The sequence below is a fragment of the Eubalaena glacialis genome, chromosome 8 (genome assembly GCF_028564815.1).
Source record: "Eubalaena glacialis isolate mEubGla1 chromosome 8, mEubGla1.1.hap2.+ XY, whole genome shotgun sequence".
NCBI lineage: Eukaryota > Metazoa > Chordata > Mammalia > Artiodactyla > Balaenidae > Eubalaena > Eubalaena glacialis.
In genome coordinates, this window is record NC_083723.1 from 72,162,308 (window position 1) to 72,177,046 (window position 14,739).

Consider the following 14,739-nt stretch of genomic DNA (forward strand, 5'->3'; position numbering starts at 1 on the left):
CTGTCTCAGCAAAAGAGAAGTAAAATCCATCACAGTAAATGTATTATTATATGGGTTTGGACATGCCATTGGGCAAATCACTTATGAAATCAAATACATAAAGTAAAATACTCATAAAAAATATTATGAAATCCGGCTATAAAGGCAGATACCCTGATACTTAGTAAAGAAAACGCTTACCAATTCTTTTATTAAAGCAAGATGCATCTACGGAACCTAAAGCAGCCTCTAAACTTAAAACTAAGTATAAGACTTAATCATGATGTCCCACTAAAATTATATAACATATAAAACCAAACCAGTAAAAAAAAAAAAAAAAAGGAAAGAAAGAACCTTGATTATTTGACAGTATTTACTTAGACTACAGGGCCTTTTCAATGAAACGCCTCCCCAAACCCAAACAAAAGCCCACAATCACTGGCAATAATTTCTCTGACCAATCTTAAAGGAGGCAGAGTCTCTCTGATCCAAAGGCCACACCTTCCACTTGTGTTCCAGATTCCACCCTCACCTACCCCAAGGATCTGGCTCCACAAAGCCCATCCCCTCTGATGTGCATCTTCAACTTTTCCATTGCTACTCAATATAAACACCTGAATCTTAAAAAAAGCATTCTCCCCCTTTCAAGCTAATGGTCTCCTGTTTTCTTCATGGCCAGGTATCATGAAATTGCTGTCTCTATTTCTTCAACTCTATTTCTGTAAATGTCTGAATTTTGAATTTCTCCTCTATCAACTCCATGAAACTGTTCTCATCAAGGTCATTGATGACACCTATACTGAAATATCCAATGGACACTAAATCCTCAGCATCCGTTACCTTTCCATGGTATCTGACACTTACGGAAAATCACTCCTCATCTGGCTTTTATGATACTATTCTCTTGATTTTCCTCTCTCATTCTCAGTATCTTTTGTAGACTTATCTACCTTTATTCTCTTTTAAATCTCAGCACTCTACCAGGACAAAAAATTAGCTCTGTACACTCTCGAAAACCATGGTTTCCAATGTCTTTAAAATGATGACAACTTCCAATCTAGTTTCCCAAACTCTAGACTCTAGGGAATATCTTCTCCCTCTATGCATTTCAAACTCAGATTACCTAAAACTGAACTCGTTATTCACTTCTTTTGCATCCCCCATCTCAGTAAGGGAAATACACCAACAACTTAGTTGGTCAAGGATTCACGTGTGGTTTCCTCTCCCCTTCCTTACCCCCTACATTCAATGTCACACGAACTTCTATCAAATTCAACTTCTACAAGTTTTAAAATCACTTCCCTCTTGCCCTAACTTGATTTCTATCCCTTTTCACTGCAATATTTTAAGAGTCTCCTGTTTCTGCACATTCAGCATCTTTCCTCACTATTTTCCTGCCCATATATCCACCCCACTGTTGCCAGAGGAATTCTCTCTAAAACACAAATTTGATATTATTATTTTCTACCAAAAATATTTCAATGCCTCCCCACACTTTTCAGCATAAAGTTAAAACTCCTTAACTAAGCCCTCAAGGGACTATGTGCTAACCACTGCTATCCTTCTACCCTCTGTTCCCCACATTCCACCCTGGATGTTTATAACACAAAACTACCCAGTATCCTCAAACACATCATGCTGGTTTATACCAACATGCTATGCCATTTGCCACAAATTTTCTTCTTGACCCACCCACTTAGTTTCTACTTGTCTTGTAAGTCTTTACCTAAAAGACTCATTTTCCCTCTCATTTTCTCTTGAATTATGCTTTCATCTCCATTACTTCACTGAAACTGCTCTTGTAAAGTAACCAATGACACCCCCCCACACACACCACACCACACACCTCCCAGATTTCAAAATCTACTCCTCAGGCTATAACACGACCTGTCAGCAGTAACTGACAGAATGATTCACTCCTTTCATTTTCAAAGGGCAGAAAAAGTGGCAGTTAAGAGCATGGACCCTGAAGCCAGACTGCCTGGATTAAAATTCTAACTTACACCTAATTTATAAGCCTGGGCAAGTTCTCCAACTGATTTCTTTGCTTCTGTCCTGCACCCCTCCATCCCCCCAGTCTATATTTAACAAGGTGGTCAAAGTGATCCTTTTGATAAATGTTAAGTTAGATCAGTTGCTGAAAAATCTCTAATGACACAGAGCTGGAAACAATTTGTATGTCCTTTGGATAAACAAACAGGTGCAGCCATTCAATGGAATACTCCTCAGGTCTAAAAAGAAACAAAGTATTAACACACATAGATGAATCTTATATGTATTTTGTTAAGACAATGAAACCAGACCCAAAATAATGCATAATGTATGATTTCATTAATGACATTCTGGAAAAGACAAAACTATAGGGACAGAAAGCAGCTAGTGATTTTCAAGGGCAGGAAGTGGAGGAGGGGCTGACTATAAAAGAACAGAGCAGCACCAGGGAATTTTGGGGTGATGGATGTTCTGTATTATGATTGTGGTGGTAGACACATAACTCTATGCATCTGTCACAACCAAAAGAACTGTCTACGCACAAATGAAATTTACTGTATGTAAATTTTAAAAAAATTAACCAAAGTGTGGGGGAACCCAAAATGGAATAAAAACTATAATAAATAATTCTTATTGTATTAAAAGTGAATAACAAAACCACACTAAAGGCGTGGGGAGAAGAGTTAACCTATGATACTTTGAAAAACAGTATTTTGATTGTATACTGTAAGGCTAAAGATCAAAAACTACTGTACTCTAGTTGGTAAATTTGTTTTTCACAGGGATATAGGTTAGCAACTGTAAAATTACTTTATGGGTATATATGGGTATGAAATTACTTTATGGGTATAAATGGTTAACAAATAAATAAAACTACTGTAGATTATGAGAGCCTTGTTTCTCGCCTTTGGAGAACAAAGTTACAAAGGAAAGGGGAAAGGGGAGAAAGAATGCTATGGTACTAGATGGGAATTGGAGGTATCGATATGAAATTATATTTCTATGATATATACAGATAGATATAGAAATAAATATATATGCAAGGGTTAATATACTACATATATTTTCAAACTGTCTGCTGAGACGACCACAACACCTTAGTTAACAATAAGCACATATAGCACCCAGGTCTTGGTTTCTAAGTATCCTTCTCCAATAAAGGGAACTTGAATTCCTTGGAGAAGTAGTTGATTCTAGGGCTGGGGCAGGGAAAATACAAGATGGGCCTGGAGTCTCTGATAGTGCAAATGCTCAAAAGAATAAGCACTTTGAAAGTGCACAGGTGCCAACCTGAAAGAGTTCTTACTGCCAAAGCTGGAACAAAACAAACTACTGTAGTATTGGATTATAAACCACTGAAAAAAATTAATAGCTATGAGTTCACATGAAACTCGATTAGTTAAGTAAATAAATGTGAGTGAAGAAACAGCTCTTGGGACTTTCCTGGTGGTGCAGTGGTTAAGACTCCGCCTGCCAACGCAGGGGACACGGGTTCAATCCCTGGTCCAGAAAGATCCCACATGTCGTGGAGCAACTAAGCCCGTGCGCCACAACTACCGAGCCTGCGCTCTAGAGCCCGCGTGCCTAGAGCCCGTGCTCCGCAACAAGAGAAGCCACTTCAATGAGAAGCCCACGCACTGCAACGAAGAGGAGCCCCCACTTGCCACAACCAGAGAAAGCACGCGCACAGCAAAAAATAAAAATAAGTAAATAAATAAATAAAAGAAAAAAGAAACAGCTCTTACAGAATAATTCCAATCAATAAATGAAGGAATGATGAATGAATGATGATAGAAAATCACCATTGGAACACCACAGTAATAATTGTGCAGGCAAGATCTACCAATGGATGCTAAGATTAGTGGATGGAAGTTTAAAGAGAAACAGGAAATTTGCATAGTATCAAACAGTGGAGAAACCCAGCTGACACCACAAGTAATCGAGATTAACAGCACCTGTAATAAGACATGTGCCTTTCGATTTGACACACAGAGAAGGGCACATAACTTCAGTGGTATTCTTGTCAAAAATGAATAAGCTTCATGTAATCATGAGAAAACAGACAAAATCACACCGAGGGATAGTCTACAAAATAACTGGCTAGTCTTTTTCAAGTGTCAAGGTCATGAAAGGCAAAGAAAGACTCAGGAACTAACAGAGTCTGGAGAAGATGAAGAAGACATGACAACTAAATGCAATGTGCGATCCTGGAACAGATCCTAGAACAGAAAAAGGACTTTAGTGGGAAAACTGGTAAAATCCAAACAGTCTGTAGTTTATAGTATTGTACTACTTTTAATTTCTAAGTTTTGATAACTATAGTGTGGTTACGCAAGATGTGAACATTAGGGAAAGTTGAGTGAAGAGTACATGGGAACTCTTGGTACTATTTTTGCAACTTTTCTGTAAGTCTAAAATTACTTCAAAATAACAAGTTAAAAAATTGTACCCAATGACTCTGCATCTCATTAAGAATTAAATTCCAAGTTCCATGTGATTTGGTTCCCAGGTATCACTATGACCTCGTCTCCCACACTTTCCCCACTCTTCTTGCTCCAGCTACTCTGGCCTCTTTGTCAACCACACAAAGAACTAGCACATGACCACCTCAATGACCACCTCAGGGCCTCGTACTCACTATTCCTTTGCCTGAAACATTCTTCCCCAACTTACCTATGTGGCTGTCTCCCACACTTCCTTAAGGTAGATGCTTGACTATCACATTATCAGAGAGGTCTTCCTTAATTTTCCTACATAAAATGTCCTCTTCCCCCATCATGCTCTACCTCCCCCTATTTTATTTTCCTTCACAGTAGGTATCACCATCCGGCATACTACGTTTATTTATTATCAGTCCCCACCATTATATTGTAACCTCTATGAGAGTAGGGACTTTGTACTTTGTTCAGTGCTGTACCTCCAGTATCTAGAAGAGCAATTGTTACATACCAGGTGTTCAATAAATTTGATGAATGAGTGACTCATCTCAAAGCATCGAGTCCTCCAATAAGCTTTACTTGATCCTACCTTACCCTAAACTGTCAGATGCTGCTCTCTTTTCTACTCTCAGGGTATCCTATGCAGAGCTATTTACCTGAATTTCTCTTTCACTGCAAGCAAAAAGATATTATAGCAGTGTCAGTTCTGTTTTAGATTTTTTTATGACAAGTGAAAAAGAATCAAAATAAAAGGGAAATATTCCATTATGAAGAAGAACCAAATAATGACTCATTAAAAAGAAAATGGAATACTAGTCATTTCACAGAGGACTACACATTATTTTGCATCAATCTGTTAAAAATATTCATCATGTTCAAAATAATTTTAGTTATTAATGAGAATATTCTGAAGAAGTCAATGTCTTTAAACATCTCTCCATGGAAGAGTAGTAACTGAACTAAATTTAAAGAAAATTTTACAGAGCTCCTATTCCCACTGCCTTAAAAATATAATTCATCTAAGAAAAATGATTTTTATATCAAGTGTCAACAACTACTTCAACCTTTTATATAACAGATATTAGTAGAACACTTCAAAATTCCGCTAGAATAATGTGAATATTATAATAATAATTTCTAGGTCAGTGGTTCTCAAACTTTAGTCTGTATCAGTGTCACCTAAAGGACTTGTTAAAACACAGGTTTTGGGGCCCCATCATTCGGTAGGTCTGGGGTGGGGACTGAGAATTTACATTCAGAACAAGTCTTTAGTGATGCTTATGTTGCTGCTTAAGAGACCACACTGAGAACTACTTACTGCTCTGGGCAAAATTTCTGTGATCTATTCAGTGATATGTAAACTAAAAGAATACAGTAAAATCTACATAACATATTGCTGCTTTAGTATTTAACAAATTGAGAATCAGCAGGCTCCTACTGTACCTCACTACCTAGACACATAAGCAGATTTGATAAGCTGTAATCTTAGCCTGGAAGACTGAGTGTTTCAGGTGGATCTCCCGCACTTGTCTGTTGACAGTGTTAATGGATTATGGGGAAAGTTTCTCTTCAGTAGCCTGTAGGAACAAGTCCAACCACTGATCACTTCTGATTTATTTACCCTTTTCCATGGGGCTTGTCAAATGACAAATATATTGCATTAACTAGATTGTCCATAAATTACAATGAGTATCAGGTAGTAGCAACAGTATTAACAGAGCTCAAGATCCAGGTCAAAAGTATTTAATAGTGGTCAAAAAAGGAAAAGTATTAACAGCTGTTTTCATGGTATAAAAGATAAATACAGAAATTAAATACCAACGTGGCTGAAATAAGCAAAAAAGAAAAAAAAGCAAGATCATGTGGAAATTCAGTATAGAATCATCTGTATGACTTTCATAGAATAAAAGGAATAATTATGATGCATATGCATTCAAGCATTAAAAGTGCTGAAAAGCAACAGTTGAAAATGCCAGAATTGGCTCAGTTTACTAAGGAGAGTAGCATATTGTTAAAGTGGCTTACGCATAAGCATTCTAAAAGAAAGCCAATCCAGGGCTTACGTTAATTTTAAAAAGTAAAGACTTTAAAAGATACCAAATCTTAGTAGAAAATGTGTGTTTTTTCATTGTAGCTATGGAATTTCACATTATGACATAGCATTCATAATTTCAATGTTTGAGCTTAAGTCTACCACACCTGAGGCTGAAGAAAAATGCAGTAAACATTATAATTCTTTGATCCAAGAGTATAATTTAATGTCTTGTTAAATGAATACATAAATGAGGCTGGTTTTAGTTGGTGCCATTTCCTTAACAGCACTTACTATGTGTGCTTTTAGTAAAGATGGGACCCCTATCATTGTTTGTGTAAATAGTCATCCTTTCTGTTAGTAAATACACAAAGATGTGAGTTTTCAGGAATACTACACTTCTTTTAGTTCTTTGTGGATGCTCAAGGAAATCTGAGTTACTGAAGCAAAAGCTTTTCAATCATTTTGCACCTGATTTAAAAGAAAGCTTAAAAAAAACAAGAATTACCCAAAGATAGCAATTTCTTCTGTAATATAACTATATATCATATCATATTATATCTTCAGAATTTATCTATGGAAGAATTTTTGAAACCTATTTAACTGCATATGAATACCTTAGTTTGTTCAGTCAATCAAGGTGCCATCCAGAAGTTTAACAGTAGATATATTATGATATATTCCCCTGGCCAATCAGTGAATTCTCACTGCAATGTGTGGTTATTTTAGGATTCTTTTCCTCTCAAAGATAGATATGATCCATACTATATCACAGAAGAAAATTTAGACTGTCTTCCAACAAAGAAGAATGAACCTGAGGAAAACTCTGGTTAAGATAACAGTTTTCAGAGCTGAAATCTATTTGGAGGACAAATATTTCACTGGAAATATATGTTGTTTTGATAATGCCTTCTTAGTTTAATGCCAACAGCAACTTATCAAGAGACAAAAAAAGAATAATGGATTGATAATGATGTTAACCAAATAGCAGGAGGTTAACAAATTATTTCAAGGGTCACTAAACAAGAGATGACTCAAGAAATGGTGTATAATCACTAACTTAACCTAAAAGTAAATGAATCTCGCATTAAAACACAATATATATAACAATATTTGTCAAATTTGATACATTCAATAGTCATTGCTACTGCAGAAACAGAATAATTTCTTAAAGAAAAAAAAGTAGCATCAATGGAGGCCAGACATCAGAAATAACAAGAGATCAAAGATACTCTTTCAACTTCTCAACTTTTGTTTAAAATGCACATGGATCTAGAATACTCTGAATAAAGATATCAGTGAAAAATGTTAATATACTGGCCCTGTAGCTGATGACAATGAAGCACTCATTTGACTAACATGAGAGTTGTGATTCTACAGTTAAATTAAATATTTTTAAAATAAGTGAAATTACTTCATTTTAAAACAGCAAACAATTTTTAAAATTCTGCATAGAGTACTTAAGAGACAATTACTATACAGGGTATAAAAATTTTATAGACAGAGAAAATTGCAAGTTAAGGTATAAATACAATGGTATATACTCTCAAAAGTTCTATGAAAACAATACTTTAATGTAGAAACTGTCCCTCACTCTAATTTCCTACCAAGGTAGTGAAGTGAGGTATTCTAATCATATTTGTGAAAAGAATGTAAAAATCACGGGAAGGAATTGTAGGCTTGATCTGTTATATTTAATAGTAGTGCTATGACATACTTGAGCACACGGTTTGTTTTAGAGATTCCTTATACCATTCCTTCAAATAAATAATATGTATTATAATAGAATATTTCATACAATGGTAAAGTTAAAATCTCTTTTGGTATCAAAAAAAGTAATGTGTAAGAGTCTAGAAAAATCTGAAAATTAAAACATTGAATTTTAGAATTCAAAGACCCCATCAGCAATTGGTTGTCACAAAGACAACCAATTATTAAAGGGGAACCAAACTAGATTTCTGTGAGACAGTAGAGAGAAAACATTTAGTCCTCGTTCCCTGGCTTAAAAGAAAACCTATTTCCAACTCAGTATATATTAGCAACATAAGGAGGTTACCTGACTACTAGTTTCACTTATGGCTTCTAGGAGTTTTTCAACTGCCGCTTGTAGTCGAGAGCTAATGTTCAGCATAAGTTCTTCATTTTCAGGGTCTATTTCATTTCCAGTAAATCCACTCCTCATGAGCTGCGGTGACAGCTCCGTTCCTTCCTCAGTTACTTTGGACCACATGCTACTGTCACTTCTTGGTATATCACTTCCAGAATAAGAGGGTTTACATTCATCTGTAACCAGAATAACACTATTTTAAAGATATAAATCAATTATAATATAGAAAAAAAAAAAGGTTACAAAATAAAATCAAATTAAAACTTGAAATCATTGGAACTATAAGGTATCTTAGTTAACACTGCAACAAAACAAATGAAATAGGCAAATACAGAATGTAATATTATTTGACAACCTACCAGGTATAAGAATGGGAAGAATAATGCTATGCTAGCTAATAGGGCTTGGCAGAAATTAATATTTTCGATAATTAGTATTTTTTCTTTGATAAAAAATTTAAAACACCTTTCAACAGATATTTACTAAATGCCCATCACGTAGGGTTTACTAAGTAATGGAGACACATAGGTGGCAAGATTTGGTTCCTATCCTCAAGGACATTACACATGGTGTAATGAAAAACAAATATCTAAACAACAACATGAAAAGAAAACGTTGTGTAACGGGATATTCCAGGTGTATGGAACGACAGAAGTGCTTGATTTTGCATGGAGCAGACCCTTTCATTTCTAAGCACTATACTGGGCAGCACCACCTGCTCGGCTAGACAGCAAAAGGGACTAAAATCTTTTTGCAACTTGCTACTTTTGTAATAGCTATCCTGGGAAAAGGTTAGACTAATAAGCAGTTCTAATTTTAAATATGGACTTGTGTTTCCACACTAGTCTTTTTTCTTATGTAAAGAAAATTGAGTTTACATGGGCAGAAGATAAAGCTTTAGAAGCGTTTTCTCTAAACTGAAATAAAAGCATATGTTATTTATCACTGCCAGGGAATACAGTACTTATCTGTGGGCAGCATGCTACAATCGAACAATGAAATTTCCTGAAGAGGAATCACCTATTCTTTTATTACAAGTAGTACATATTTCTTATCAGTAACTGTACAAAGTTAACAAATTAAAGTCACAAGAAACTGTAATTTCCAAAGTACCTGGAATAAACATTCAGTTTGATACAATCACCCAGGAGAATAAGAGCTATTTATTAAAAAGTCTTGCTAAAGTAGCTGGTGTCATATGGAAGTCTCTCAATCTCATGTAGTAATGATATCAGATGCGGTTTCAGATACAAGATCTGAACTCAGCACAATTCAACATTTTATTTATTTATTTTTAGCTGCCTTGGGCCTCCGTTGCTGCGCACGGGCTTTCTCTAGCTGCAGCGAGCGGGGGCTACTCTTCGTTGCGGTGCGCGGACTTCTCACTGCGGTGGTTTCTCTTGTTGCGGAGCACGGGCTCTAGGCTCCTGGGCTTCAGGAGTTGTGGCGCATGGGCTTAGTTGCTCTGCAGCATGTGGGATCTTCCCGGACCATGGCTCGAACCTGTGTACCGTGCATTGGCAGGTGGATTCTTAACCACTGTGCCACCAGGGAAGTCCCAGCACAATTCAAGATTCACTAAGCACCTCCTCTATATAAGTCACTGGCTGAAGAATCCAAAACTGCATTCTAGAAAATGACATTATGTGGACCTTTTTTCTTTTTTTAAGGTCTTTATTGAATTTGTTACAATATTGCTTCTGTTTTAATGTTTTGGTTTTTTGGCCAGTGAGGCATGTGGGATCTTAGCTCCCTGACAGGGATCGAACCCACATCCCCTGCATTGGAAGGCAAAGTCTTAACCACTGGACCACCCTAGGTAAGTCCCTAGAGAAAATGACTTTAAATGTTTGCTACTACATAAGTTTATCTAATTCTTAGTGTAGCAGCAAATACAATTTCATTTTGCATTTTTATTTTCAAAACTGAAAAACAACAACTAGACTGGTATTTACTTACACTATTCCACATATTCAAAACTGAATGTCTTGGGCGTCCCTGGTGGTGCAGTGGTTGAGAATCTGCCTGCCAATGCAGGGGACACGGGTTCGAGCCCTGGTCTGGGAAGATCCCACATGCCGCGGAGCAACTAGGCCCGTGAGCCACAATTACTGAGCCTGCGCGTCTGGAGCCTGTGCTCCGCAACAAGAGAGGCCGCGACAGTGAGAGGCCGGCACACCGCGATGAAGAGTGGCCCCCACTTGCCGCAACTAGAGAAAGCCCTCGCACAGAAACAAAGACCCAACACAGCCATAAATAAATAAATAAATAAATAAAATTAAAAAAAAAAAAACTGAATGTCTTGATAATAGGGATTAACAGTTTATAAATATTCATGAGTTCAAAATGATCTTAGAATTCAAAATGAGTTCAGATAAAGTACAGTACAATGGATATTACAAAGCCAGTAAATAAAATTAATGTAGTCTAGAAAATAAATGATATTTTTGATGAAATTATGGAAGCAAGAAATATTAGTTTACAACTGGTGTTAAAAAAACTAAAAATACCTATGTAATATAGCATCTTTATCTAAGGAATTAAATGCATTCTAGGGACATTTCATTTTAATGGATACAGAGAATCTGACAAATCTGAGGAAAGATGATAGTCTGATATGATGGGCAATCAAGGCAGCTTTGTGGGGTGCAAGTATGTGGCGAAGCAAGGATGAGGTAGGGGAAAGAGCAGAAAAAAGGTCGCTAGAAAGTAGGCTGGATCCAAGTTGTGAATGGTCTTAAATTTTTCAGGAACCGGGGTTTTTTTGTTATAAATAATGGGGAAGTAAATCGTTTTTTTGAGCAGGAAGATAATATCAAATGTGTGATCAGGAAGCAAGCTGCAGCAATGCAGAGGAAGGGTTGGAGAAGGAGAAGGGTCTGGTTAGAATACTATTTCAATTGCCCAGATAAGAAATGTTAAAGACGGACGGGGGCTGGTCACAGGTTGGAAAAAACTGAATGTATAAGACAAGAGAGAAAAGCAGTAAAAGATGACTCTGGGTTTCCAGCTTAGATGATTCTTAGAGGACAGAAGAGTCATTAAGAGAAATACTAAGAAATTCGGAGAAAGTATACAGAGTAAGCATGAAAAATGATTAGTCCGAAGTGTTAACGGGCTATGTGGAGGAGAGAAGTCAACTTTTGAAAATACGGGTCTGTAGAGACTTAGGAGTCACTGTAGAAAGGTAAGAGTTGAACCTTGGAAGTAGACACATTTGCTTTAGGAGCAATATTTAGTGAGAAAAGGACAAACACGGCTGGAGCATAAGCCAACAGAAGAACCTGTGTAAAAAAAAAGTCAGAGAAAGACAGGAGAGAGATGTTCCAGGAGACAAGAAGAGAATGTTTCAGAAAGAGAGAGACTTCAATAATGTTATTTGTCTAGAAAGTCAAACGGGACAAGGACTGAGAAGATGCTACTGGATTTGACAATTGGAAGGTCACTGCTGTCCTTAGAGAGAGCAGCTTTGGTACTACAGAAACAGAAACCAAAGCTGGTGGAAGCAAGAGCTGGTCTAATCTCTCATAGAGTTTGCTGCGGTTTACCTTAAGGGGGGAGCAAAGTTGAGAAAAAACAATTTTTTTTTTTTTATTATGAAGATATCAGCATGTTTTGGGGTCCAGAGAAGGAATCCATGGTGAGGAAAAAACCTGAAGATACTATATATTGCATGGGAGCAAATCTCAAACACAAAATACAAAGGATATATAAAACAAAATGGCTTACAAAAAGCCACTGAATGTTAATTTTTTAAATGGCTAATAAAAAAATAGACATTAAAGTACCTAGAAAATATGAAGATGTGAACCAGCTTAATGTATTTTACTGATAACATTTTGAAGATATAAACAAACGAATAAAAATAATCAAATATGTTCCAATGAAGATACAGAACTTTGTTTATTCCAGTGAAATAAAGGAATGAGAACAACATCAAACTTGTACTGTATTTATTATAACTAGTCTTTGGCAGGAAAAATTAGAGAAAAAGATAAATTGGCAGGGCAATTTCATAAAATGCCAATAGAAATCTCAGAGTGACCAGTTTGGTGAACAGAATCATGATTTCAGATTGGCCAACCACTCAGATCTGTGTCTTAAACATGGCAGATGATGGTTATTCAAAAGGTCTTCAGTCACTTTTTTTATGGATTTTACCATGTTCATTCCATACAGATAGAAACAAACTTCTCAGTTTAAGCAGGGGGGGTGATAGGATACAGCATTCCCCTGCCCCAGTGGCCTGAAGATCTCTGGGGTTCCAAATGGAAACCACTGACTCTTGTCTGACTCTTACACTTAACAGATGAGTAAACTGAAGGGAGGCCCCAGGAGGCTAAGAGACTTGCTCAAGGTCACAGTGAGCTAGAATAAGGACCTCCTCATACTAATCCAGTATTCTTGCTGTAACAACACACTGCTCCAAAAAAAGCTGCAGCAAGTAAGATTTAGTCCCTGGTCTTCTAAGCGGGAGGTATATGTATTTTACTACTGAACCATCACAGTGTAGACCTAAAGGACCTCTTCTTTCAACACATTCTAGGGGAACTCATTTTTATGAACTAGTCTAATATTCACTCAAGTTCAAGCGATTTCACATTGGCTCAAAATTTCCCTTCAATTTCATAAACTAGGTTGCTCTTACGAGGCAGCAAACATTAGCAAGTCAATTATTTATTTTTTTAGAGAGTTAACAAGTCCACACATGTTTAAACTCTAAACAAGTTCAGACTTGAGGGCTGCAAACAGATTACAAGTGCTACTGCTCACAACAAAAGGTCATATATAAAAATTGAAAAGCAAGAGTTCCTTCATAATCAGATTAAAACTGAGCTTTTTGTTATATTAAATAAGACATAAAAGAAATATTTCAAAAGTTCATTTTAGTTTTTACAATAATACTTTCATTAAAAATCTGAAGAAACATCAGAAAAATTCTTATGTATGGAATGTGGTGTCAATATTTTAAAGACAGTATCTTCTTCAGTTTTAAATTATAAATTCTATTAATTCAATTATTTCCTTCAAGATGCAAAGTGAATCTAAGTGCCCCCAAATGATACTAGTGATCGCCCCAATTTTGTTACTAAGACTAGCACATCACTGCCAAACACAAAAATATAAAAACTAATTAAATGGAAATTACACACAACACCAGCAAAATTCTTACCTCTGCCTTACTAGTCTTCATACTGTATTTCTTAGCAGAGGATTTAATTTTTCCTTTTGTATATTAATATTATTCTTTCAGTATCTATTAACAGTTAAATAATTAAATATTTATTTCAAAAGGCTTAATTGATTCAAATACATAAAGTGGTATTAAGTAAAACATTAAGTACCATGGTTTTATTTTGCCTTGAATCAGAATTTCAGTGCCTCCTTCACTGGACTGAGAATTGTTGTAAAGCAGAGAGCAAAAAGACATTGTTCAATACAATTGTATAATTGAACTGATTAAACTACTTATAATTGAAAAACTACTCTATTATTGGATATCTTAAAATAGGACATAGACGTATTTAATCTATATTGGGAGACTTAGATGCATAACCATGCATAAGAAAGTAGGCTAGTAGATCAGATGTCCTTTCAGGTCTGCCTTCTCACAGAAAAGGAATATAACATAATCCTCTATGCTACATGTAAAAGAATGAAAGTAGAACACTCCCTAACACCATACACAAAAATAAACTCAAAATGCATTAAAGACCTAAATGTAAGGCCAGATACTATAAGACTCTTAGAGGAAAAACAGGCGAAACACTCTTTGACATAAATTAAACATAATCACATAATCACAGCAAGATCCTTTTTGACCCACCTCCTAGAGTAATGAAAATAAAAACAAAAATAAACAAATGGGACCTAATTAAAAGCTTTTGCACAGCAAAGGAGACCATAAACAAGATAAAAAGACAACCCTCAGAATGGGAGAAAATATTTGCAGACGAAGCAACTGACAAAGGATTAATCTCCAAAATATACAAGCAGCTCATGCAGCTTGGTATCAAAAAACAAACAACCCAATCAAAATATGGGCAGAAGATCTAAATAGACATTTCTCCAAAGAAGACATACAGATGGCCAACAAACACATGAAAAGATGCTCAACAACACTAATTATTAGAGAAATGCAAATCAAAACTACAATGAGGTTATCACCTCATACCGGTCAGAATGGCATC

At 36.0% G+C, this 14,739-nt stretch overlaps 1 protein-coding gene across 7 annotated transcripts in view; it reads right to left on the minus strand.

The window, feature by feature from the left end:
• Positions 1-14,739, minus strand: part of AKAP9 (A-kinase anchoring protein 9) — a 152,008-nt gene that overhangs the window by 49,955 nt on the left and 87,314 nt on the right. For all 7 annotated transcript variants that reach the window (XM_061198577.1, XM_061198576.1, XM_061198575.1 and 4 more), the window contains one exon: positions 8,498-8,724. In XM_061198577.1, coding sequence (XP_061054560.1) covers positions 8,498-8,724 — 227 coding nt within the window. The remainder of the gene's footprint in view (positions 1-8,497; positions 8,725-14,739) is intronic.